Source organism: Tachypleus tridentatus, chromosome 10 (assembly GCF_004210375.1).
Source record: "Tachypleus tridentatus isolate NWPU-2018 chromosome 10, ASM421037v1, whole genome shotgun sequence".
Taxonomy (NCBI): Eukaryota; Metazoa; Arthropoda; class Merostomata; order Xiphosura; family Limulidae; genus Tachypleus; species Tachypleus tridentatus.
This window is the reverse complement of record NC_134834.1, coordinates 172,533,752-172,558,015: the sequence shown is the minus strand read 5'-3', so window position 1 is coordinate 172,558,015 and position 24,264 is coordinate 172,533,752. Positions and strand designations below refer to the sequence as shown.

Sequence of the window (24,264 nt, the reverse complement as noted above, 5' to 3'; positions counted from 1 at the left end):
TTCAATACTGTTAACTTAACATTTTCACCCTACAGGATAGTACCGAATGCTCAAATGAAGTAGTTAATATGAGGGTTGATGATGGGCATTTACAACCATGGACGCTCACAGGAAGGAGCAATAAGGGAGCATTTCACAAAAAAAAAAATGGCAGGATTATGATGTAAACGTAACATAATACTTAAACTAAATATTTTTAGTGATTTTTATTAAACCTGCAAGTTTGTGTTTAAGCATACACAACATTCTTTTGATCTGTTGACTTGCACAGTAAAAGCTGATCCTCCACATGCACGTGTTACCCTCCTCCCGGAAGATATTTCTGTAGGTGCATGTTTATAGCTAGTTTATATATTAAGTCTTCATTCACGAACATCATTTCCTATCATGCCTCACGTGTTATAATAGGCGAGTTACTTTGTTTCAAACTTAAACCACTATAAATGAAGACCAGTTGAGTCTGTCGGCTCTATGAACGGTCAACATAAACTACCAATGAACGTACAGTACATATCGAAATTTGCATATTGCAGTATATCGCACACCACATAAATGGAGTTCATTCATAATTAGATAGCTTTATACCAAATTATTATAAAGAAACTCTTATAAAATATCTTGCAGTGTAATTATATTATCAAACTTTTTGGGCTTTTCACCAAGTTTTGAAAACAAGTTGCTTTTTGATATCTTTTACAGGTCTAATATCGAGAAAATGGATAATCAATTTACACCTTAGCAATTAGATGTTGATGTCTCAAAATTACCAATGAGCACAATTCTACATTATACTAGTATTCACAATAGTCAACCAGACTGATATTAAACCAAACGTTTATTCACACGTCGAGTTAAAATGTGCGTTTTAATTTTTAACTCAAAATCTGAAAATTTCTCATTTAAGGAAAGAGATAAAAGGTTTAAATCCGTAAAGAATTATTTGATTTATAAATAATATTGCTCAACACGTGAAAACGCTTATATCGGTTCCACTCGAAAACTATGGGAACGTATAAAAAAACGATGTGGTCCAAAATCTTAACACAATTACTGTTCAACATATGCTAACTAATTGCCATGTTTTGGGGACTGAAAGCATTTTTAGAATCATTGCAAACGCACAGAATAAGACATTGCTAAAAATAAAGAGGCCTTGATTTGGCACAACAACCCAGCTGTGAATAACACTAGAATGCCGTAGAATTTTGTAGTTTTAACGTATTTTGAAATACCTAGGCCTAGCGAGTACAGTAAATTATACATGTGAAAACGGCAAGTTATTCAGATAACCTAAATCCTTCTGCTAAATATATTGTTATTGTATTCAAATTGCACACATAAAATACAAGTTGTGAAACGTCTGCTACTTGTATAGGTAACACTAAGACTATTTTGACAGGTAAGGTCACTGGTCAAGAATAAATCTTTTATCGTTCCTATCACCTTTGTATGATGTACAACTAACTGCTTCAATCGAAAGAACAAACTTTAATGAATGTCAAAAAGTTCAAACTGATTTTACGTATTTAAAATGAAACTTTCTGGCAAACAATATACAAATTAAAAATCAAAAGAAAATACAGTATTTCACTGTTTTTACAAAACAATTTCAGAATAAAATTCTGAAAAAATATACATATACCAGACACTATTTAGAAATTTTAACCCAAGTCCATTCAATTTTGTTGCACATTTTTATTTTAATAAAGTGAGAGACCGCTAAACATTATTTTATTTTATGGTCCAGAAAGATAGGGGTGAATTGAGACGATGGATACTGGGGCTTTAGTCCCAAACTTGGGCTCAAAAACGGCTCCTTACGAAGTTTAGTCGTTTTTAACTTAGTTTTAGTCTTGATCATTATAGACGCGGCGGAAATATTTAGGCTCAGGTCCGTCTAAATTTTAATACGTCTCTACAGAAAGGGATATAAAAGACAAGTCAAAGGGCACAGTGAAATTAAATGAAAACAAATACAAGATAAGTTTTAGGAAAAAGGTTAATTTCAATAAATAAATTGTGTTTGATGTAAAAAATGTGAAAACTTTAATGCATGCGAAGAAATTAACGTGTGTGTGTGTGTGTGTGTGTGTGTATATATACTTAAGCTCTCTAGCCAACAGAATACAAAAAAGAAAATTGTGATAAATTGTTGGTTGCAGAAAAACTGAAACAAACGAGTATACTAAAAGGTAAAAATATGATAGGTGTTACTGAGAAACTGGATGTGATGGAATAGTATGGTAGAGAAATCAATATATTTAATAAGTCGTAGTGCAAATAAAAACCGGTTTACATGAAGTAGTTCAGGGAAATAAAATTTTAATTTACATTAGGTAACTGTCTTACCTATAGCTAATATGGTTACAAGCTTTACCAGTAGAGGATCAGGAACGCATCCAACAGAAAGTGGGCTTACAACATATTCTCCGAAGCTCAGACAAATAATAGCGAGCATAGAAGGCTTCAACACGAATACCGAGACCCACGAAAAGAGATAAGCTGGGATAGGGCCGAAAGCTTCTAATAGGTAGGAATACTCCGCTCCAGATTTTGTTATCATCGTCCCTAATTCAGCATAGCATAAAGCCCCTGGAATAATAAATAATTAGTACATATTTCGTTTGTACGAGAATATAAGGTATTTCAAATATTGATGTTAATTAAAAGACTAGAAATCTTTACCTAAAAGTGATAACAATCCGCAACCAGTCCAAACAAGCAAACTCATTGCTATCGATCCAGATCTTTGTAGAACACCTTTCGGAGAGACAAATATTCCAGAACCTATAAAATAATTACCAGATTCAAAACAATGGTTTACTGTTCGCAATGTGCTTTCTCGCTTGGAAATAACTAAATATTTAAAGTAATGGAAAATAAGCTTGGATAATGTCAAATAAATATTAACAAAACATCTCTGCGTCATTGGAAATGTTTCTATGAATATAGCATATTATAAAAAAAAAGAGTAAAAATATTCAGCCAAAAGTTAGTATGGTAACTTAACTGAATTTATGTTTAAAAAAAAGTAAAAAAAACTGCACGGTATAAATAGCTAACAATCAAGAATTTTATAATTAAAAAAATTATTGTAGTTACTACAAATTTATCAAAAGAAAGAAAAATGGTCTTCCACGTCAAGAATAACTACTTACTACATATACTAAGCCAAGTTACGTCATTGTTTCCATAATAAAGTAGCTTTCATAATTATTTTAAAATAAAAATAACCATTATATATTAAGTTATTTGTCCATCACAATTATGAACACCGAAATTTCTAGTTTTTAATTGTGCGAAATGCAGAAATAAATATTGTCTAATAATATTTATCAGTACTTTGAGTGTTATTAAAAGTCCAAAACCAGATAATTTTAAAAATATTTTACGTAAAATCTATTTACAAATTGTTGTCTGCTGTTAGCCGTTATGTAACCGAGCATAAATAGTGATTACAACGAAAGAGATTTTGAAGTCTTAAGTAAATATATTTACAATGAATTAAAATTTTAGGGACATAATCGAAGTAAACTTTTTTTATTATTATATCTCACATTTCACTCCTCGTGGTTTAACAAGCTTCAACGAAAGTAAGAATAAACCTGCCGAAGTCTGCAGCACAATGATTAAGATTTGTTTTAAACGGAGCCATGATTGTTCTTTAACGTGAACACACAATGATGTGCACATAAAAAATTAAACAGTTACCAATCATTGTTCCAACAATAAGAGATGCTCCACTCATCAAGCCTACTCGTCGCTTAAGTCCAATACTGCCCTCTGGTGTTCGACGGTGATCATTGGAAAAGACTATTGAATTAAAAGAAGCGGCACTAGTAGCATGTAATGTAGAAATGACGTTGCCGTTGAGGGAGTGAGATACTGTCAAAATATATCATCTTTCATTAGTTTGATCAATCAGTTTGGTTATGTTTTCCAATCTTGTAAAATAAATTAAATAAAGCATTTTAATAATGTTATCTGCTCGAAGTTTTTTTTTTCTGAAATATAAAATATGTTTATTTGTTGCATTATGTTGAGTAATTTTTAACCATAGACATTAATACAAATATTTATAAATAACCTCCATGAATTATTCAAATGATTCAGCGAGTAGTCCATGTCACTAGTTCGTTGGACAAGCCCCCCGCTAGTACAGCGGTATGTCTCCGGATTTACAACGCTAAAATCAGGGGTTCGATTTCCTTCGGTGGGCTGAGCAGATAGCCCCATGTGGCTTTGCTATAAGAAAAAAAAAAAAACACACACACACCGTTGGACAACGCTACCTACACACTGAAAAGCAAGAAACTGAAATACCCATGAGAGTAAAGTTGTTTAATAATACTTTTGTTCATGTTTTACTATTGCGTATTTTAGTAAACATTTTTAATAGCGTATTATCAAAACTACAAAGCTAAGTTGAAGTCATATTCCTTGTTACGAACAATTATATTTAATCACTTTTCAAAGACTACAGTATTTCACACACTTCTTGGGAACGTAGAGACTCGTACAGAAAGCAGTGCAACAACGATTTCTTTAAGTTTACTTTTGATGTAATGATTTTAAAAAACATTTCTTTCATAGCTTTATCACCTCCGTTTAAACACTAGATACCTTACGATGTTTTTAAAATACTTCATTATACATAAAAAGATCGCATGAAAGAAGGTTCGTGACTCTTCTGATACATTACTTACAGACCAAGTCATCTGGCAACGAGAAAGTAAAATTCATTATGGAGGATCCAACTAGTTTCAAGTCATATCAAAATGGTCAAAACGCGAAATAATACATAGCGACTACGAAAACTATTTTACCTAAACATATGAAAATATACTTTAATTGAAAACAATATTGCATTTTACAGAAACAATTCAGGATTTGATAATTTAATTCATGTAGTACGAGTTGATAATACTTGCATGTTGTATTTTTTAAATACTATAATTATTAAAAGTTTGTCTTCATAACAAGACATTGCTCTACACTGTTATACATTACGTACACGTACCTCGGAACATTGGATCTTATCTAAGGTCTACCAATCAAATGAACTTTAACTCCACCCTTAGCAACAAAAACTAAAGTACCACTCTAATGTCAGGCGTGATTAATGGGATGACTTGTTAAGATGTGAGGTCATAATTAGATCTAACACATGTACACAGACCAGACACTGCAAAAATAATATAGAAGATCAATGTTCACGATTGATACGAGCACCTCGCGAAATGATAAGTAAAAAAAAAAATCAATAGGCAACTTTGAAAAGAAGGTAACATTTTCTTTTGTACTTAGCGATTATAACATATGACAGAGGAAAATTCATCAATTTCATTGAATATACTTCACATTTCGCAGCCCAGCATGATCAGGGGGTGAGGACGCGTGACTTGTAATCTGCGGATCGTGGGTTCGAATCCTCGCCCCACCAAACATGTTTGCGCTTTTAGCTGTGAGACGTTATAAAGTCAATTCCATTATTCTTGAGAAAAAAAGTAACCCAAACATTGGCGGGGGGTGGTGATGACAATCATTCTTCCCTCTAGTCTTTACTGCTATATTTGGGACTGCTAGCACAGACATCCTTTGTGTGGCTAACCATACTTCATATATAAAATAATTAATCTTTAGTGGCAGAAATATTCTTACTTCTAATTACATTTTATGTATTCTAATCTTTTATTTTTGCTGCATAGCAATCATTACTCAGTTCTGCTTATTGCTGAATAAATGTTACTAAAATTATTTTTTTCTTGTATCTGTTAATATTCAAACTGTTAAACCAGTTATGATCGAAAATAGTTTCTCATAACTGTTTATTATATGCATCACACATCGTAAAAGGTTGAAATATAACAAATAAAATAATTACTGTAAGACTTAAAAAATTACGAGTATTCCCAAGTAGGTGGACCAAGTGTGCCAGTATGAACGAGGTATGAATTCAAGGATTTGTCATTTTTTTTATCCTTTCACCTCAAAATCAAGCTGGAACTATTTGTGTGGTTGGTAAGCTATAACAGTTACGGTGAAATCTCACTCCTTGGTCGTTTTGGAGGCGCATAAAACAACAAACTATCAGCCATATCCAGTTACGAATGTTGGTTGGTTGGTTTAGTTTTTATGGCACAAAGCAGCTAGGCTATCTGCGCCAAACATCTGGTAAAAAGGTAAAAGTATAGTAAATGTAGTAAAAATTCATAAAGGGAAATGAAGGTAAAACAAAACATCATGTGAAAACAAATAGCATAAAACTAATGTTGACATCTAGTCTACAATGTTAAAGAAAGAAACTACAGTTATAGGGGTTGCAAAGGACTTTCTACAACAAAATGGTAAGTATCATAACCCGCCAGGAAGACTAACAGGTAAGTACAAGAACCACCGTCAGTCACCTGAAGTTGGCCTTTCCAGTCCTGGTTCCAGGTTATGTGTCATTATGGCCATTGTCAAAAAGTAAAGTAAAAGTTTTAAAAGACGTATAGTAAAATTTTAATAACTCGTCAAGAGGACTAATGGGTTGTTCAAACGGATAGTTCAAACAGCAGCGTCAGTCACCTAAAGTTAGTCTTTCCAGTCCTGGTGTCGAGTTATTTAATGTTACGGCCAATGTCTAATTTCAAAGCGAACTAGATAGACTGATTCTTAAAAGGGGAACCACATTAAAAAGGTTTAATGTATAAATTAAGAAACTTAAATGGCATTAAAAAGATTAATGGCCTTTAGAAAACTAAAAACTTTATCAAGGTGGACAGTGTCACTGTCACCATTAACACTGTATAACGTTACGATCAAACCTAGGGACCGAACATTTTTAAAATGGTGCCGTAGTTGAGAGTCGTAACGACGGCAAGAAAGTAAAATGTGGCTTATTGTGATCTGAGCGTTGCACAGACAACACACTGGTGCATCAGTTCCAGATAAAAGAAAATGATGAATTAAAAAACTGTGACCAATGCGTGGTCTAGTTAGAATCACTTTCTCTTTCTGATCCTTACGGAAGCAAGACGACCAAAGTCCAATATAGGGTTTTATTTGGAAAAGCTTGTTTTTGCGTTGCTCACTCCAAGTCGACTGTCAGCTGGCACGGAGCCGAGCCTTGAATACAGGACCATAGTCAATGTACTGAATAGGCACAGCAGTGACAGTGCCAGAACAAATAGTTTCAGCTCCCGTGTCTGAAAGCTCGTTCCCGCGAATACCAACGTGGCCTGGTATTCAGAAAATCTGGATAGAAGTAGATGTTAAAGAGAAATGGGTCAGTCGCTTTTGAATATCTGCAAGAACAGGGTGTGAACCAACGTGAAGCAATTCCAGGGCCAGTAAAGAACTAAGCGAGTCAGTATAAATAGTGCAGTTAGAGTACTGCTTAGCTTCTATATGATCCAGGGCAAAAGAAATGGCGTACAGTTAAGCAGTAAACACAGAAGCTGTAGAGGGGATTCTGCACACAGCCACCGAACTACAACAAACCATAGCAGAGCCCACATAGTTACCTGATTTAGAACCATCCGTATAAATAGGAATGGAAAGATTGTTCCAAAAATGTTCAGTAAATAGAAGACAATACTTCCAATCGGGAGTATCTTCTTTTTTCAGACGACTTAAAGAAAGGTCACATTTGAGGACTGTAATAAGCCATGGTGGAATGTGCCGACAAGTGGATACAGCAATGTCATCCAAGGACAGACCCAATTCATCCAACTGTGTCTGGATACGAAGGCCAAAAGGAGCAATGGCAGATAGTCTGTTCTGAAAAAGTATGGCACACCGAGGAAGGAAAACAACCCCAGGTGGGATGCTTTGGTAAGAAACAAAGTTTCGAAGCATACAGTAAAGATAGTTGCAAACGGCGAAGGTGCAAAGAAGATTCATGAGACTACATATAAGCTCTGAACTGGGGAGTTGCAGAAAGCCCCAGTGCAGAGCCGAAGTCCGTGATAATGAATGGGGTCCAGCATCTTTAAGGCCGAGGGTCTGGCAGAGCCATAGACCAGTGATCCATAGTCGAGTTTTGATCGAATAAGAGCACGATATATCTTTAGCATAGAACATCGATCCGCTCCCCAAGTGGTGGTAGAGAGGACACGGAGGATGCTTAGTGCTCTTGTACATTTGACCCGTAGTTGCTTAATGTGTGGTATAAAGGTCAGCTTACGATAAAAGATAAGTCCCAAGAACTTGGTCTCGGGAATCACAGGCAGCACAACTTCCCCGATACGAAGTTCAGGATCAGGATGAATACCCCGTTGGCGGCAAAAGTGCATGCAAACGGTTTTAGAGAGAGAGAGAAAAAGTAAAGCCGTTTTCCGTGGTCCACTTCAGTACACGATTGAGGGCAGTTTGTAGCTACTGCTCAATACACCTTATGTTCGACGACTGACATGAGATGTGAAAGTCGTAGATATAAAGCCCGTTTGCGACAGTGATGGCATTTATCTTTATACTGAAAAGTGTGACACTCAAAACACAAGTCTGAGGTACTCCAAGTTCTTGTAGAAAAGAACGGGAAAGTATCGAACCCACACCACTTGGAATATCCTGTCCATTAGAAAAGTTTTAATAAAAATGGGTAAATGGCCACGTAACCCATATGTATGGAGGTCTCTCAAAATACCATACCTCCATGTTGTGTCATAAGCCTTCTCAATGTCAAAAAATATTGATACAAGTTGTTGGCGTTTGAGAAAGGCTTCTCTTATTGACGTTTCAAGTCGAACCAGGAGGTCCATGGTAGAGTGCTGTCGTCGGAACCCACACTTGCTGGGCGAGAGGAGGTTGTTTGATTCGAGGAACCAAACAAGACAAGCATTAACTATCCTCTCTCAACTCTTATAGAGACACCCCGTCAAAGCAATTGGAGGGTAGTTTGAAGGAATCTTGGGATCCTTCCCAGGCTTATGGAAAGGTAAAATAATAGCCTGGCGCCAGGCATCAGGAAAAACATTCTCCTGTCAGATCCGGTTAAAAACAATTAGAGGAATATCAAGAAAATCAGGAAATAGATGGCGCAGCATGTCATAGTATACATTATCTGGTCCAACCAATATACTGCCAGACTGATGAAGGGCCAGTTTCAGTTCCATCACTGTAAAGGAACGGTTATAGTCATAGAGACAATCAGCTCGAAAGGAAAAAGGTGATCGCTCTGCCCGACTCTCGATGGCTAAGAAAGTGGAGGAAGAAGCAGAAGTGCTTGATACCCGCCAAAAGCTGTCACCTACAGGGTGGCCCGTAAGTCCCTACCCATTCATATATCTTATGTATCCAGTGTATCTGTGTGCTGTCCCTCATTCTCGCTGCGCTCATGTACCCACATATTGTCACAATACGCTCTTCAAGTGTAAATGGGCTTACATCGGCCATATTTAAAAAACAACAAATTTATAATACATCCGTAATTGAATATAACATAATAGCATATAGATGGGTAGGAGCTTACGGGCCACCCTGTAGAGTATCGGCGATATGACAGTTGTGAACCTAATCCAAGATTCCTTCTGGTTTTGACGTCGTACCCATCGAGCATGTGCACGGGCCCGCGGGAAAGCGATGCGGTTTGAAAGTGTGGGATACCTACGGAAAGTATCCCAGGCCCGTCTTTGAGCATTACGTGCCATGTGGCAGGCAGAATTTCACCATTAACAAGGATATAGCAGAAAGCGTGTCGATGTTTTAGGAATACATTGAGCAGCTGCTTGAATAAGACAGTCAGTTACAGCTGTCACACAGTCGTCTATTGATGGCTGACAAACGACGGCAGGATCAAGTTTTGCGAGTGCAGTGAAAGTGGCCCAATCCGCCTGATCCATCTTCCACCGGGACATGCGAGTTGGGTGGCATCGACCATGGCCAGTCTCTCTCAAAATTAGAGGAAAATGATCACTGCCTCGTGGATTATTGTCAACCTTCCATGAAAAATGGAAGGATCATGATGGGGAGCAAACAGAGATCAATAGCAGCAAAGGACTGACTAGGTGCATGGAAATAAGTAAAAAAACCAGTATTGAAAAGAGAAAGGTTGCGATCAGAAAGCATACGCTCTACAGAGCGACCCCTTCTATCAATACCAACACTTCCCCAAAGGTGATGTCCATTAAAGTCCCCCAGGAGAAAGGGAGATGGCAACTGTTCAATGAGAGCATCAAGGTCTGATTGATCATGTCTCTCCAGGTGACAGGTAAAGAACAAACAGTTATATTATGACCCAAAGAAACATGGATGGATACAGCCTCCAAGGGTGTGTTGAGTGACAAAGACAGGGTGGCCACATGCTGATCAACCAACAGTGCCACCCCTCCATCACACAGTCTGTCATTTCTGTACAGAGAAAACTGCCGAAAGGTGACTGTATCGGAAGGTTTCAGAAGTGTTTCCTGTAAGAAAAGGCATACAGGATGGTAGGAAGCAATCAGTGTTTTGATGTCATCCAGATTAGAACGTAAACCTCGACAGTTCCATTGTATCAAGGTGGCCATTTTTAATGACGTGTAGGCGAATTAGCTGGAAAACCCTTCTGTTTACGACCACGTTTTTTTCCTCACTGTCCTTATGCAGGGGAGGTTTATCGACCTCCGTGGATCCTGCCCTGGGTCGATTGGGCAGGTCTTTGTTGTTAGAATGGAAATCCAGTGACTGAGGACGTGAACGAATGATTGTTTTGCATCTTAGAGTAGGAGAAGATGTATCCGAAGAAATGCCCGTACCTGAAACCAAATGGTGTGGATCTTTGGGTTTATGAGAAAGTATGGAAGAGACAGAGAAGTTGATTCAACGTTTTTAACCATGGAGGTCAAAAGGCTTTTTTATTTGTTTTGAGAACGATTCTTTTGGAGGCACAGAGATCTGTCTACACTCCCACTGTGGTTGTGGAATGAAGTGCAGCAGCATATGTCCGAAATGAAGTGGTGGACAGCAATTTTCGAGCCTCAGGATAAGTAATATTGTGAATCGTTTTCAAACGTTGCATCTCTTTTTCCTCCAACCATTGAGGGCAAGAACGAAAGTAGGACGGGTGAGAGCCATTGCAGTTGACACAATGTGGGTCCGCTTCACACTCATAGGCATCGTGGTCCTTGTCACCACAACGAGCACATGTCAGGGAACCACGATATGACGTCTTTGAGTGACCAAACCTCTGACACTGGAAACATCGGAAAGGGTTTGGAATGTACGGCCGTACCCTGCAATTAAGATAACCTGCCTTGATGGTGGCAGGTGCACGTGGTGATGTAAATGTCAAAACGAGGATGCGGTAGGCAATGTAATTCCATCTTTGCGAGTGGAAATACGCCTCACTGCAGAAACTCCTTGAGTGGAGAAACCAGTGAGAATCTCTGACTCGGGGATGTTCTTCAAATCCCCTCTCAACAATACCTCCTAGCGATGAATTCAAAGTAGCATGAGGTGTAACCTCAATAGGTATATCCCCAATTGCCTTTGATTTCAATAGGAGTTCACTGTGCTCAGATGGGGATGTTTCCACCAATATATCTCCAGATCAAAGCTTCTTTACTGACTTTGGAGAGCCAGCAAGTCCCTCCAGTCCCTTCTGAATAAAAACGGGAGACATGTGCCCTAAAGGTTTCTCTGACAGAGAATGTAGGATAAGAAAATGTGGTACAGCTGGTGGTACAGATGTTGAAGATTGCTGATCAAAATCTTCAAGAAGTGGTCGTTTACCTATTGACTTTTTTTTTTACTTATTTAATTAAATTTGTATTTGGAGGATCCATAAGAAAAAAGAAAATTTCGGTGCCCACTTACCCCTCCCCCATGGAGTCCTACGAGGGGACACACTACAATGTCAAGCAAGGACACTGCAGCAACGCCAGGGTTTCGTGAGCACTATACCCAAACAACTGCAGAAAATTTCTACAATACCCGTTGAGAACTTCCAACACTAGTACTTGGTTGACCCGAGCCCAAGTGGACAAGCCGATTGACCCAAGGGGCCACCCAAAGGCCGCCCGTCTACAGGAATTCAATGCCAAAGTGGTGTGTTAGGGTTGGACCCCTAAACCACCAGGATCCTCTCCTCCCCTTTACGGGTCGCCACGCATAGCAAACACGTGGGTGGATGTTTAGATCCCAAAGGTGAACTGAAAGAACAGAACCTTTCCTGGGAGGTCCCCTCACTACGTACAGGAATCCACACCGAGGGGGGGGGTTACGAATGTAGTAGGTCTGATTGCCTTACTTGGTGTTCTAACAAGTACTCTCCTACCGACAAACTCTCGAAAGCTCCGTACGTGCTGGGTGGGAAATATAGGTCTGAATATGGAAAAAGTCTAGGTAGTACGAATGGTCAGAACACACTTTACACAATCATTACGGAATTTTATAAATGAAAGAATTTTTACCTCTCATTCATCCTTAGCAAACATACGTCGAAACAGTTTCAAAGTAAGGTTAAAAGATAAAGTTAGTAAGTTTGAAAATGTTTTGAATTTTTAAATAAATCCGTTATGAAGTAACCTATTTTAAGACTAATTGGATAAAGTGAATAATTAAAGTAGATGAAAGTTCAAAACATTGCCAATGTTAATATATATTTGGAAATATTGTGAAATAGTTAAATAATTTAAAACAAATAAACGACAAGTTACTTCAAATTTGTAACATCCATTTCAAAATTAGGGATTGTGCTGCCCCGCTTTTTCGCCTTGGAAATCTGGCCACCATTTACTTTGCAATAAGTAACGACATTCTTCCAGAGAAAGCTATTATCAGTGTTTATATAGAGAGCGTATTTTGCTAACATACTTAAAATTGTTAACAGTTATTATTATTATTATTATTATACGAAACAATGTGACCTGTAGTTTCTGCAAGTTAAAAGATAGCTAAGTAAATGAGTTTGAGTAATGGATGGCCGGTAATACTTGATTAATTTTAGGTGGTTTTGTTTTGCTAGTTTATGTGACCTTACAGTCGAACACACATGAACTCAAATAAGAAACAAGGACAAAAGAGTAACACTGTTCTATCTTCGTTCAATGAAAGAAATAAAAAGTGAAGGCTAGTTCTAGAATTAGTCCGAATTGAGCTAAAGAGCAAACGTTCAAGTATGAGAACCATTTATAACTCGCACGGGGAAAAAAAAAATGGGAACGCTATGAATGTGTTAACTGTCAATATTAAGTTTAGATTCCCTAACCTACATAACGTTAAATGACCAACTGAACGTCAAAACGTCCAATAAACTACTTTCTATAAAAACATACCAAGAAATAGTTCTATGTCCAATACATTTAAATTTCCAAGATGATACAATAATCTGATAACGAATTATAACAAAGTATATGTTGTTTTTTTTATAGCAAAGTCACACCAGTGTATCTGCTGTGTCCCCCGAGGAGAATCGAACCCCTGATTTTAGCGTTGTAAATCCGTAGACTTACCGATGTACCAGCAGGGTACAAAAGAGTAGTGATAGCAGTTCACTTGTATTCAAATCTTTGAAAATGGTGCTAAAGAACATACCAAAAAATAAGTAATTAAAAACAATCAAGTGAAATCATGAACAGCAATAATAGCCACCAAGGGATCTGTAGATCAGGACAGTATTTTTTACTGCAGCGAATAAAATATTTATTAATTTTTAAAAACTTTAGAACAAGTATTAATCGTTTACCTTAATCGAATAATAACTTCCTGTTTCTTGCATTGGCTCAGCTTGTTTCAACGGGAGACATGTTTAATAGAAAATTTCACGCTTGCGTGAAGTTACGATTTTTAAAACCGTTGAAAGCTCTAGAAATATCACTCGAAGAACAAGGAAATTCAAAATTATTATAAATCTAATGAGTGTTATACCATATATTTCTATATTTGCAATAATGATGTCATATATCAGTCATTCGTATACATAAAACAAAGGTCTAGAAACGTGATATTTAATGTTCTTTAGAGAATATAGACATGACAGTGAATCGTGCAGCCAAAACAACTCGCAGGACACACTGCGTTGTTAACAGGAATAATAGTTTAGCGATTTTCCACCTTCTGTAGTGCAGACTTTGTTAATTTACAGTACCATAGTTTCAGTGAATGTGTTATACTAGACCCTTACTTCACATAATTTCAAGGCAACCCTTTAAGGAACATAGGACAAATTTTCAAATTCTGTTTGCTTTTTTTGTTCTGAAAATATGAAAATCTAGTGATAGAAAAACATACTTAACTTTCATGGATTTTTCTTCAAATATGGTACACTGATATATCTTTACAACCTACAATTAGGTGTCAAATTTGCTCAAAACAAGCCACATGTGCAAAATCATTGAACATTTATTAAGCATAAATTTAATAAATTTTATGAAATTCCCCTATTTAAAGAGCGTTTAACATCACATGAAACTTGAGCAATTTGCGTAAATAATTATGCTTGATATCGTTGTACTAAGTGCCTGCGGATGATGATGATAAACTGTTAATATAGATTATACAGAATTCCTATAAAATTATTAACATTGTTTTAAACATGCAAGGCTACCAGTATATATCTTAAATAATATAGCTGTTTCTGTAAAGTACAAGTTTGTTTCGAATCATAGGGTTGCAATCCTGAAGCTAATATTGGTTACCAGCAAAGTGCCACTTTTACTTGGTGTTTATTGACAAAGTGATAACTTCTAATAAAAACCTTAAGTGTAAAAAAAAAAAAAAGTGCGGCCGAAAAGGGATTGAACGCGCAATTTGAGGGAACTTAAAGTTGGCGATCAAACTGGTAGCTACACTCAGAGCGTTGATAAGAATTTTTATGGCGAATATTTTAGTTAGTCATGCTGCGTATTTTGTTTTATCCATCATTCCTCAAATTAAACAAACGTAGCCTGGCTATGTAATGAATAAATATTTGCTGTAAAATTATTATCAATGTTACTGGTAAATTTGCTGTTAATTTCGATTTCAATAATTTAAGTCACATGCTCAATTTTTATATCAGTGAGATATAGGGTGTTCAACTTAATTACAGCAAATGCATTTGTAAAATGACTTTCAAAATAATGGTTGACAAAATTCAAGTCTCTTCATCAATTAAGATTTTTTTGTTTAACAGAACAAAAACCGTTCCAGAACGTTTCGTCAACTAAACGACGTTATCTTCGAATTGTCGAAACGTTTTGCTGCGTATTAACATATTCCGCTTCTGGTTTTCTACACAGGTTAGCAAATAATTACTTTAAACTTCTTGTGCCCGATCCGGTAGGCTTCGTGTTGTGCAGCATATCAAATTATAATTATGTTATTTCGATGAAACAATGTTAAAATAATGAATTTTTTGGAATAAAATTAGTTAAATGTTTTTGTATTATCAATTTCCGCCGATAGGAGTCATTGTCATGATAGTTTTGGGCAGTTAGACATCATATTTTCTGGTGTTTTTCGAATTTAAAATTTTAGTATCAAAGTTCTCTCAAATGTCGGTTTTAATAGCGGCCTTAACACTGATTTATTTTTAGTCTTCAGAATTCGTTTGTTATTTTTAGTTTCTGAATATTTATTCATTAAGTTTAATGTGTACTTTTAGCAAGGCATGTTACACAATACTTTATCCAGCTAGCTTAGAGTCGTTGTGAAAGATGGCGAACATGTACATTCATACACCGATGAGTAAGTAGGGAACTTCGAAAAGTGTTGTACAAGCGTGTGTGGTGTTATAATTTGTGTATAAAATATTTGAAAATAAGGCCGCTTGTACTATTAAAATAAGGGCCTCCATGAAAGCTCCGTTATTATCATGTGTTTTTTCAGTTAATATATTTGATGCATATCAGATTTAAAATTTATTATCTACCACAGACCGTTCCTTTTTAAATGTTATATTTTGGGATTTGTTATCCAAGACAACTAAACAGTTTTAAAATACAGTTTCCCAGTTTGGCGTTCGTTCTTTTAAAATTCATAATTTTAACGAAATCGACTAACCCACATTATTGTAATTTTCAGTTAATTTAGTTACTGATTCACAATAAGCATGTACACTAATTCTGGAGTACATTTATCAAAACATTTTAAATTTTGTAGAAATAAACGAACATAAAAACTAATTAGTTGAGGTAGTATTTCCGTAAACTAATTTATCTAATAACCACTTCTTCGGATCAAAAAACAAAATTGCTCAGAAGCTATTTTTCAATAATGAAAAACATTAAAGTCGAATTATGCAGATATAGTAATAAAGTCCAGTGTTTTAACAGTTATTGTTCAATTATAAAGTTGATTGGATACAATTCAGCTGGTTTATTTCACCTCGGTCGTTGAGGAGTTGAATCCAGTAAAAGTCACAAAAAATAAAATCACTGGTATATTTTTAAAAACGGCGGGAAATTTCGTGGAGACATGATTATAATTAATTTTTGTTCCTATTTTTTGCAAACCTAGAATTTATAAATTAGATCTACAATGATTGCTAACTAATGATGTATTAAAAACGAACAATGTTGAAGTTATGGTGCGGTTTGTTTTGAATTTCGCGCAGCTAAACGAGGGTTACCTGCGCTAGTCGTCCCTGATTCAGCAGTGTAAGACTAGAGGGAAAGTAGCTAATCATTAACACCCACCGTCAACTCTTGGGCTACTCTTACCAACGAATAGTGGGATTGATCGCAACATTATAATGCTCCCACGGATGAAAGGGAGAGCATGTTTGGTGCGACGGGGATTCGAACCCGCGACCCTCAGATTACGAATCGATTGCTTTAACAACCTGGCTAGGTCGGGTCTGATGTAATTGTGATAAAATAATTTTAATATTATTCAAAGAAACCGTTATTTATTATTACACATACGTTTTTTTAAATGTTCCATTTCTTTGCAGAGTAATGTGTGTGTGATACCATCACACAATTTGCGTTGCCAATTTGTAGAAGTCATGTATTTTCAGTTAATAACAGATTTAAAATATTTATTTGATTACTTTATGATATATAAATAAAATGCGACTTTTTCCTACTCAAAAATTGACTTTTTTCTGTGACTATTTCCTTTCAAAGATTTATTATGATGAGTTAAATGTAGGCCTAGCGTCGCAATTAAATTATGAAGTAGAATCATTAATGCTGAAGTTTATGCAATTTCATTACAAACGTTTATTTCAGACACCGAGTTATTTATTTTTAGCGTTCGTTTAAGCACAATGCAATCGCAGAATTTCTTAATTTTAATATATGCTTGAAGTGTTTTTGCGTTTTTGGCATTTAAGTTAGAAGTGCAAAGTTAGAACACAAAAATACACAAACTTGTTAAACGTTCGAAACAAATCTGTCCGATGTTTTCGTTTTGGTACTAACCTGTGATATTGGGCTTTTATTTAGTTTTTATTCTTAGCGTTAATTATCCTTGATTTGCTGGCAGACGACAATCGAGTAGAAGTACGAAAAGGTGTGGAAATAGACATATTTGTTAAGATGCTCGGAGAGATTAAAAATGAAAGATAACTTCCAAATTACTAATGACTATCATAAACTCACTGAAGAAAAAGTGATAGAGAAGTTGAAATGTGTAGGGAAATGTTTCTTTTAAAATTGAAACTGATTTTCTAGTATCGTTAGTACTGGCTTTATCTGAAGGGAAATGTTTCATGCTAAGTTTCAGTATTTAATTTTCTTTTGTTGTTGTCACTCATAACACTGATTGTTGAAAGTTATATTAAAATAAATTATTAGCAACATAAAAATAACTTAAGTCATAATAACAGCAAAATGCAATTTAGTTCTCGTCTGTTTCACACAATATTTTTGTACACTAGTAAAAGAAAAATCCTTTACTTTCTAAACAATGAAAACCTGCAGACTTCAGGGGTCTTCGCCCCCTTGGAACCTGCTAGAATATTCTGATGGTGACCAGAGCCTTGATCTAACTTGTTTGCATAATCCTCACATTTTTTCTTCGTATGATTCATTAAGTGTTAAACTTGCATTTCTGTAGTTAACATGTAAATCATATCGTATTACTGGCTAAACAACTTTGCAGAAGGATTATTTTAAAATCTGAAAAAAAATAATTTGGAATGTTAATTTTAACAGCTTTACTAAAGAAAAAACTTAAAACGTGATTTAAGGAAAATAAACAGTGAAAATAAACTATCAATTCCCTGAGAAACTAGCCATGTTACACAAAACGTATTGATTTTTCAGATCACAATTTTTTTTAATAACTCACAAAACCGCATCTTGGCAAACTGCCAAGTATCTTTGGACTCTTCCCAGGACTTTCACTGTAACCAAATTTCCATATAATCTATAATTTACTTCTTTCAATTGATCAGACATGAGTTAATAATTGACTTTTATTGACGCTTCTTCATATAAAAGACGATGCTGAACCATAAAAGTCGACCTAAAGAAGTTAGTAATTGCTGCAGTGTTTTCTTTTTATCGAATGACCGCATCGTGTGCCACAGGATTTGGCTCTATACTTTCCGTTACGGATTTTAACATTTAACCCCATTATTTAACGCTTTACAAAATCTCCAAAATTAAATATGAATGCAATATATGGTTTCGTGTTATAATACTATAATACGACCTACCTAGTGTTTATATTATAGTCCATTTACACTTGTCTACGAACGTTTTCCATTAATATATTTAACACAATTTACTTTTCAAAATTAATTAATGTCAGTAGACAGGCGTTTCATGGTGCTAACTTCTAATCTGCAGGTAACAACTTTTAACTAGCCTGAAAATGGTAACTTAGTAATGCGAGTTTACTAAACCTTAGGGTGTTTACTTCAGCGTGTACGTAATTTGAGTTTTCTATATACATTTCCGCGGTAAAACTTTCGATTTTTTTTAAATAATTTTTAGTATTTATGCAACTGTAGCATGATGAATACGGTTGGAACATAGAAAGTTATTGTCATTGGTTCTGAAGGGAAGCGCTTGATGAGTAGTGAAAACAGTTTGTTAGACAAACTTATCCTTAATTACTATTACATTTTACAGGATAAACACTATGGTTTGAGTACAAATTGTTTTTGCTGCTTTCGTTTTGTACATATCTTTATCAAAGATCTTTATATTGACGTTAAATCAGAGCTATACTGTATGACAGTAGAATAGAAAGAAAATACCGAATACAACAAAGCAAATAAATAGTTAATTGTTTTGAAGTTTAGTACGTATTCATAGAATTTAGTACGTATCCAAAAGTGTTTTTATACTTGGGAGAAATTTGATTACAAACCTCTGATTATTGTACGTTACTAATAATTTTGTATTCGTAGTATTAAACGCTTATTAATACTTATATGCAGGATATTACGGAATGTTTTACGATTATAAGTGTACCAAAGGTTAAGTTATTTCTCGTGTATTTTGTGTCACGACAAGATATCCTTTTCAAAACCTTTCACAATATTAATACTGATGGTTATTTATCCCTGTTTATACACATTAACCCCGTATTTACACATGCTGTACAGTTCTAACCCGACTGCTAATTTCAACTGTATTTTAAATTCTTCCTCCTACCTTCACTTAAATAACCAGTTCTTCCATCGGCCATGGTGATTGGTCGAAAGACAATCGCATTTAAAGTTTGAATTCTTCTTTAAAAAACCTAAGAAAAATAAAAATTCACAAACTTGAGAAGAGGATTACAAATCTACGCACTAAATCTGGCAAACTTGTGTTCCATAATATTCGATAACTCAAAATAACATGATAGACCAATCAAATCAATCATAACGCGCTTAAACTCTTAATCATTATACGAAATACACTTAATTGTAATTATAACAAACATTTTTGAATAAAGTAGGCTGTACATAAAAATTTCAGAATGGAAATAAAAACGTTTAAATAGTTATATTTAGGTTCTAATATTACATAGTATGTCATTCGGAGAAAGGACATTTTCCAAGATTTAATTTATGAAGCGCATATAATCTACTCCGTTTCTATTTGGGAACTATAACTTCCCATAACTGAAACATTTAACCCAAAAGAAGTAAACAATTTTCTTAAAACAAACACTTCAGTAAAAGAATTATATAACTTCTAACTCACCTCATAGTTTATGTTGGAATAACCTTAGCTTAGTTAATAAATGCTCCTGGTTAATGTACTGATGTTGAATTATCAGGGTAAAAGATTCAAATACCTAATAATTACATCCACTCAAGAATGATTATCGTAACCCATTGTTTTATTAGAGTACTCAGTTAAGGTCTTCCCCAATATTTCCAATATATTGTTTCTACTGGTTTCATAGAGTTCATGGAAAAACATTAACGCCCATTCACTACAGTATTTAAAACTTGTATGAACTTATTTGAAACTAATTTGTTCGTATTCCATTGACTGTTTCCAATTAACATCATACTTTATTATTTACATATTCTGGAGTAATTTATATGATTATTATTTAAGTGAGCACTGGAAAATAAGAGAAATTTTAATACTATTTGTATATGTAACCACTTTTTTTTATTTTCGTCTCAATCTAATAATTGATTACCCCAGAAATACGAAACAGATATGCTAGTTTTCCACTCACAAATCCATTTAAACAGCACTAAAATATAATTTAAATTATGAAAATTGTAAGAGTTCGAGTTACAGTATTCAGTGCACAAAATTACATTAACTTTCACGACAAACTTCCCGTTCTCTTCCCAAAACGTGAAACATTTATTCTTTGAAATAACCTAAACAAAAGAAATTGTAGTTCACCTAAGCGAATTTTCTTATATTACACACAAGAAGTTTGTACGTTTTGAATTTCGTGCAAAGCTAAAAGAGCTATCTGTGCTAGCCATCCCTAATTTAGCAGTGCAAAACTAGAGGGAAGGCAGTCATTACCACCCACCGCCAACTCTTGGGCTACTCTTTTACCAACGAATACTGGGATTGACCGTCACATTATAACGCCCCCATAGCTGAAAGGGCGAGAATGTTTGGTGTGAGGGGGATTCGAATCTGTGACATTACTAATCAAGCACCCTAACTATCTGGCCATGCCGGGGCTTAAACATAAAAGATGCAATTAATTAACACCGTGTGTTATCCTTGTGTTAAAATTTTCATTTTGAAATAACAAATGGAGTATATTAAGTTTATATTACTAACAGAATGCCTTGTAATTTCTTATAAAAATCAAAATAAAGTAATTACAAACGTGTATTAAATCTCAATCGTCCTTTCGCAACGAAAAGAAAAATAACATACTACGTTTAAGCTAACACACTAAAATGTCCCACAAAGAGCTATTAAACGAATTATTATTACCATTGGGATTCTGTGACAGTAAAAAACTGTATACTGTAAAATAAATCATGACGAACGAGTTATTTTCGTGAGCTTAACATATCAAAAAAAGCATTGTGCTAGTGACAGAAGAAGTTTCTTTCCTTGGTATATTTGGTAGCATAAAGGAAAACACTGTTTTACAGACGACATGCTACGTGCGCTAATTAACTATTTACATAAGACGAACGTCATTTTTAAACACTGCAAATTCGTATTCCTTGGTAAAATATTTCGTAAGTCTATATATTTATATTTAGAAGAGCTAAAAATACTAAAAAGAGAATACAACAAGATGGAGGACAGAATGAATCTTACGCAGCAAATCCGAACTTTAGAAAAATAAACGTCAGTTCACGAGACAGGAAATAAAAATCAGCCACAATACAAACGTTAAACAACATGGCACAAATCATGAAGTGGATTATCCAATGCGGCCTGCTTTTTAGAGGCAGTGGTGGAAGTAAGTCCCTAATTACGTAGTTGGTGCACCGTGCCACGTATTAAAATTTACCCCGAACGATCCCCCAATTTATTAATGTCACGTGTTACGACTTCAAATAGTTGGAAACTTTAATTTTAATTTAGAAGTTAATTAATAGTCTGTATGTATTAAATTGATATTTGCCAACGAGATTGATGCACACGATTTTTTTTCTTGTCACAAATATATTTTGGTATACAAAACAACAACATAATTTATAATAACGATTATTACAAGTATATATAGTAAAGAATAGGGCTTGCCTCTCGTCTTTACATGCTGACGTTCCTTCAATGTCCTCGTGCAAGTATTAACGCCTGAAGTTAATTCACCGAAACTAAACGATTTGTAATGTTTGAAATCTATAATCTTCTACAAATTTAAAAAGTTGGCGGGAATTCTACAATACACATTTAACAATACAAGTTACATGCATTTCTAATTACATACTAAACTGAAACAAACATTAAGAAGCGTCTATCCAGTTTAACCTCAACTTCGCCAACATCACATGATAAAATAGGGGGTAAATGTTGTGGGATAGTGGTTTGCGTTTCGTGTATTAATACCTTATTATTTTATTTACGTCGCCCAAACACCATATTGGGAGCTGGAATGCTAGCTTAATGAAGGGTACTGCTGTCTCCCACATTGATATAATGTATGACACTACTTGTTGCTGATTTTTTTATCTTGTGAGCAACCCACCTTCCCACATCTGGCTGCGCACAGCGAAAGATGGTAAATATGTGGGGTATTGTGGGCTAGAACAACCAACGCAGTTGTTGTTTTTAATTAATCATGCGAGGCTGGAGAAGTTGAGGTTAAACTGAACAGACAGAGCACCCACAACAGTTTTAGGTCTTACTTCCACAGGTACCTCAAATATGTGTAAGGGTCATTCGTTTCGTCTGTTAACCTTACGATTTCAAAATTAAGTGTACCTTCAGTGTAAAATATATCCCGTTAAATTATAGTCAGTTTTTAATACAATAATTAATTGTAGACTTTCGAATGATATGAATAAACTAGCAAATATTTTCACACCTTAAAGTTGAATAACTGTCCCGTAGTTTGATCAACTTTTAGGAACCCTTGAAACTTGCAACATTATATTAGGTGTTTGGACTATCGTTTGTTTTAGTATTTTCATGCAAAGATACATGACAAGTCATTTGCACATAACTATCCCTCATTCCGATATGACGGACTGAAGGGAAGACAACTTGTCGACAATTCTCACCGTCAACTCTTTGTCTACTCTTGTATAACTAAATAGGAACCTTCAAGAGTCACTTTTACAGCACGTCTACACCAATAGGTAGTAAATGAGAAACTCTCGCTAAACCAAAGTTCACCCTCGAACATTAGGGTTAAAAAGTGTATACGGTTAAAAATAAAAACGGTTAAGATAATAGGATCTAAAACTAAATATATCGAGTATTTCAACATTTAAACGTTTTAAAATTAAACAGTGAATTTTAAACAATCTTTATAACAGTTTAGTGGGAGAAATAAAACGTTTAACATACAGATGCTAAGTTGTACCTACTTAAAGTAAAACAAAGAGACAAACCTAGGAACAATGAAATACTTCATATAATCGTTCATACCCACGTCTTATTCTACATTTTATCTTATTGTGACTAATATTACCTCCTTATTCAAAAAGTGAGCTAATACTTTCTTTCTCGGTATGTTTTTCACTGTACTGTATCTATTATATTAATCAAAAAGTATCATATGCAATAGGTCACCCCTATGTTTCGCCTTACACACATCGATATTGTATGGTATTGCTAAAGAGATAGATAACTATTGTGTGTCACATTTCTAACAACAGAGTAGAAATGTACGGTACATGATTTCAAAATATTAAAAAACAAAGTACATTAAGTAGTACTCACGTCAATACTCGCCTTCTTTTTAAAATATTATAACTTTTACTACTCTTGTTTGATCTTGGTAAGACTAAATCACGTACGGCGGATCCAAGTAACCACACAAACACAATTTCCGTCAAGGAACAAACCTTACCCCCTACACAGCTACTTTGTCTGAAAGATAACGTATCGATAACTTACTGTCCCAATCACGTGACTCGCTCACTATCTGCGCAATTTGACGTAATGTTTTTTATTCAATTGAGCATGACTGCCTAACTTTGTTGGAAAGTGGGTGTAGCTAAGTCGACCGATCTAAGTTCTTAATAATAATGCATGTCCATTACCTGGAATATTTAGGGTGTAACTGTCACTTTTACCCTTTGTGTTAGGCGCTTATTAATTGGAGCACAAAAGGGGTTCAACATTTGACACACAACATAATTCATGAAAGGAGAGGAAGAATATTGAAGACATTTTTAAAATAGGTTCAAATGGTTATAAAATGTTTTTCATTAAGCACCTGAAACTAATTTGACGGGTCCCGGCATGGCCAGGTGGTTAAGACACTCGAGTCGTAATCTTAGGGTCGCGAGATCGAATCCCCGTCACACCAAACATGCTC

The 24,264-nt window shown here is 35.1% G+C and overlaps 1 protein-coding gene across 4 annotated transcripts in view; it reads right to left on the bottom strand.

Moving 5' to 3' along the window:
* sbm (L-type amino acid transporter sobremesa) overlaps window positions 1–23,859 on the bottom strand; it is a 54,667-nt gene extending 30,808 nt beyond the window's left edge. For 2 of the 4 annotated variants that reach the window (XR_013016693.1, XM_076465246.1), the window contains exons 1-5: window positions 23,664–23,857; window positions 19,497–19,584; window positions 3,712–3,885; window positions 2,686–2,787; window positions 2,350–2,592 (exon numbers count right to left, since the gene is read on the bottom strand). Coding sequence is in view for 3 of the 4 variants with exons in the window: in XM_076465246.1 (XP_076321361.1) it covers window positions 2,350–2,592; window positions 2,686–2,787; window positions 3,712–3,885; window positions 19,497–19,530 (553 nt within the window). In the remaining variant the exon portion in view is untranslated. Of the gene's footprint in view, window positions 1–2,349; window positions 2,593–2,685; window positions 2,788–3,711; window positions 3,886–19,496; window positions 19,585–23,663 lie in introns of all 4 variants that reach the window. The other 2 variants (XM_076465248.1, XM_076465247.1) reach the window with 2 other exon arrangements.
* Between the last annotated feature and the right edge of the window lie 405 nt (window positions 23,860–24,264).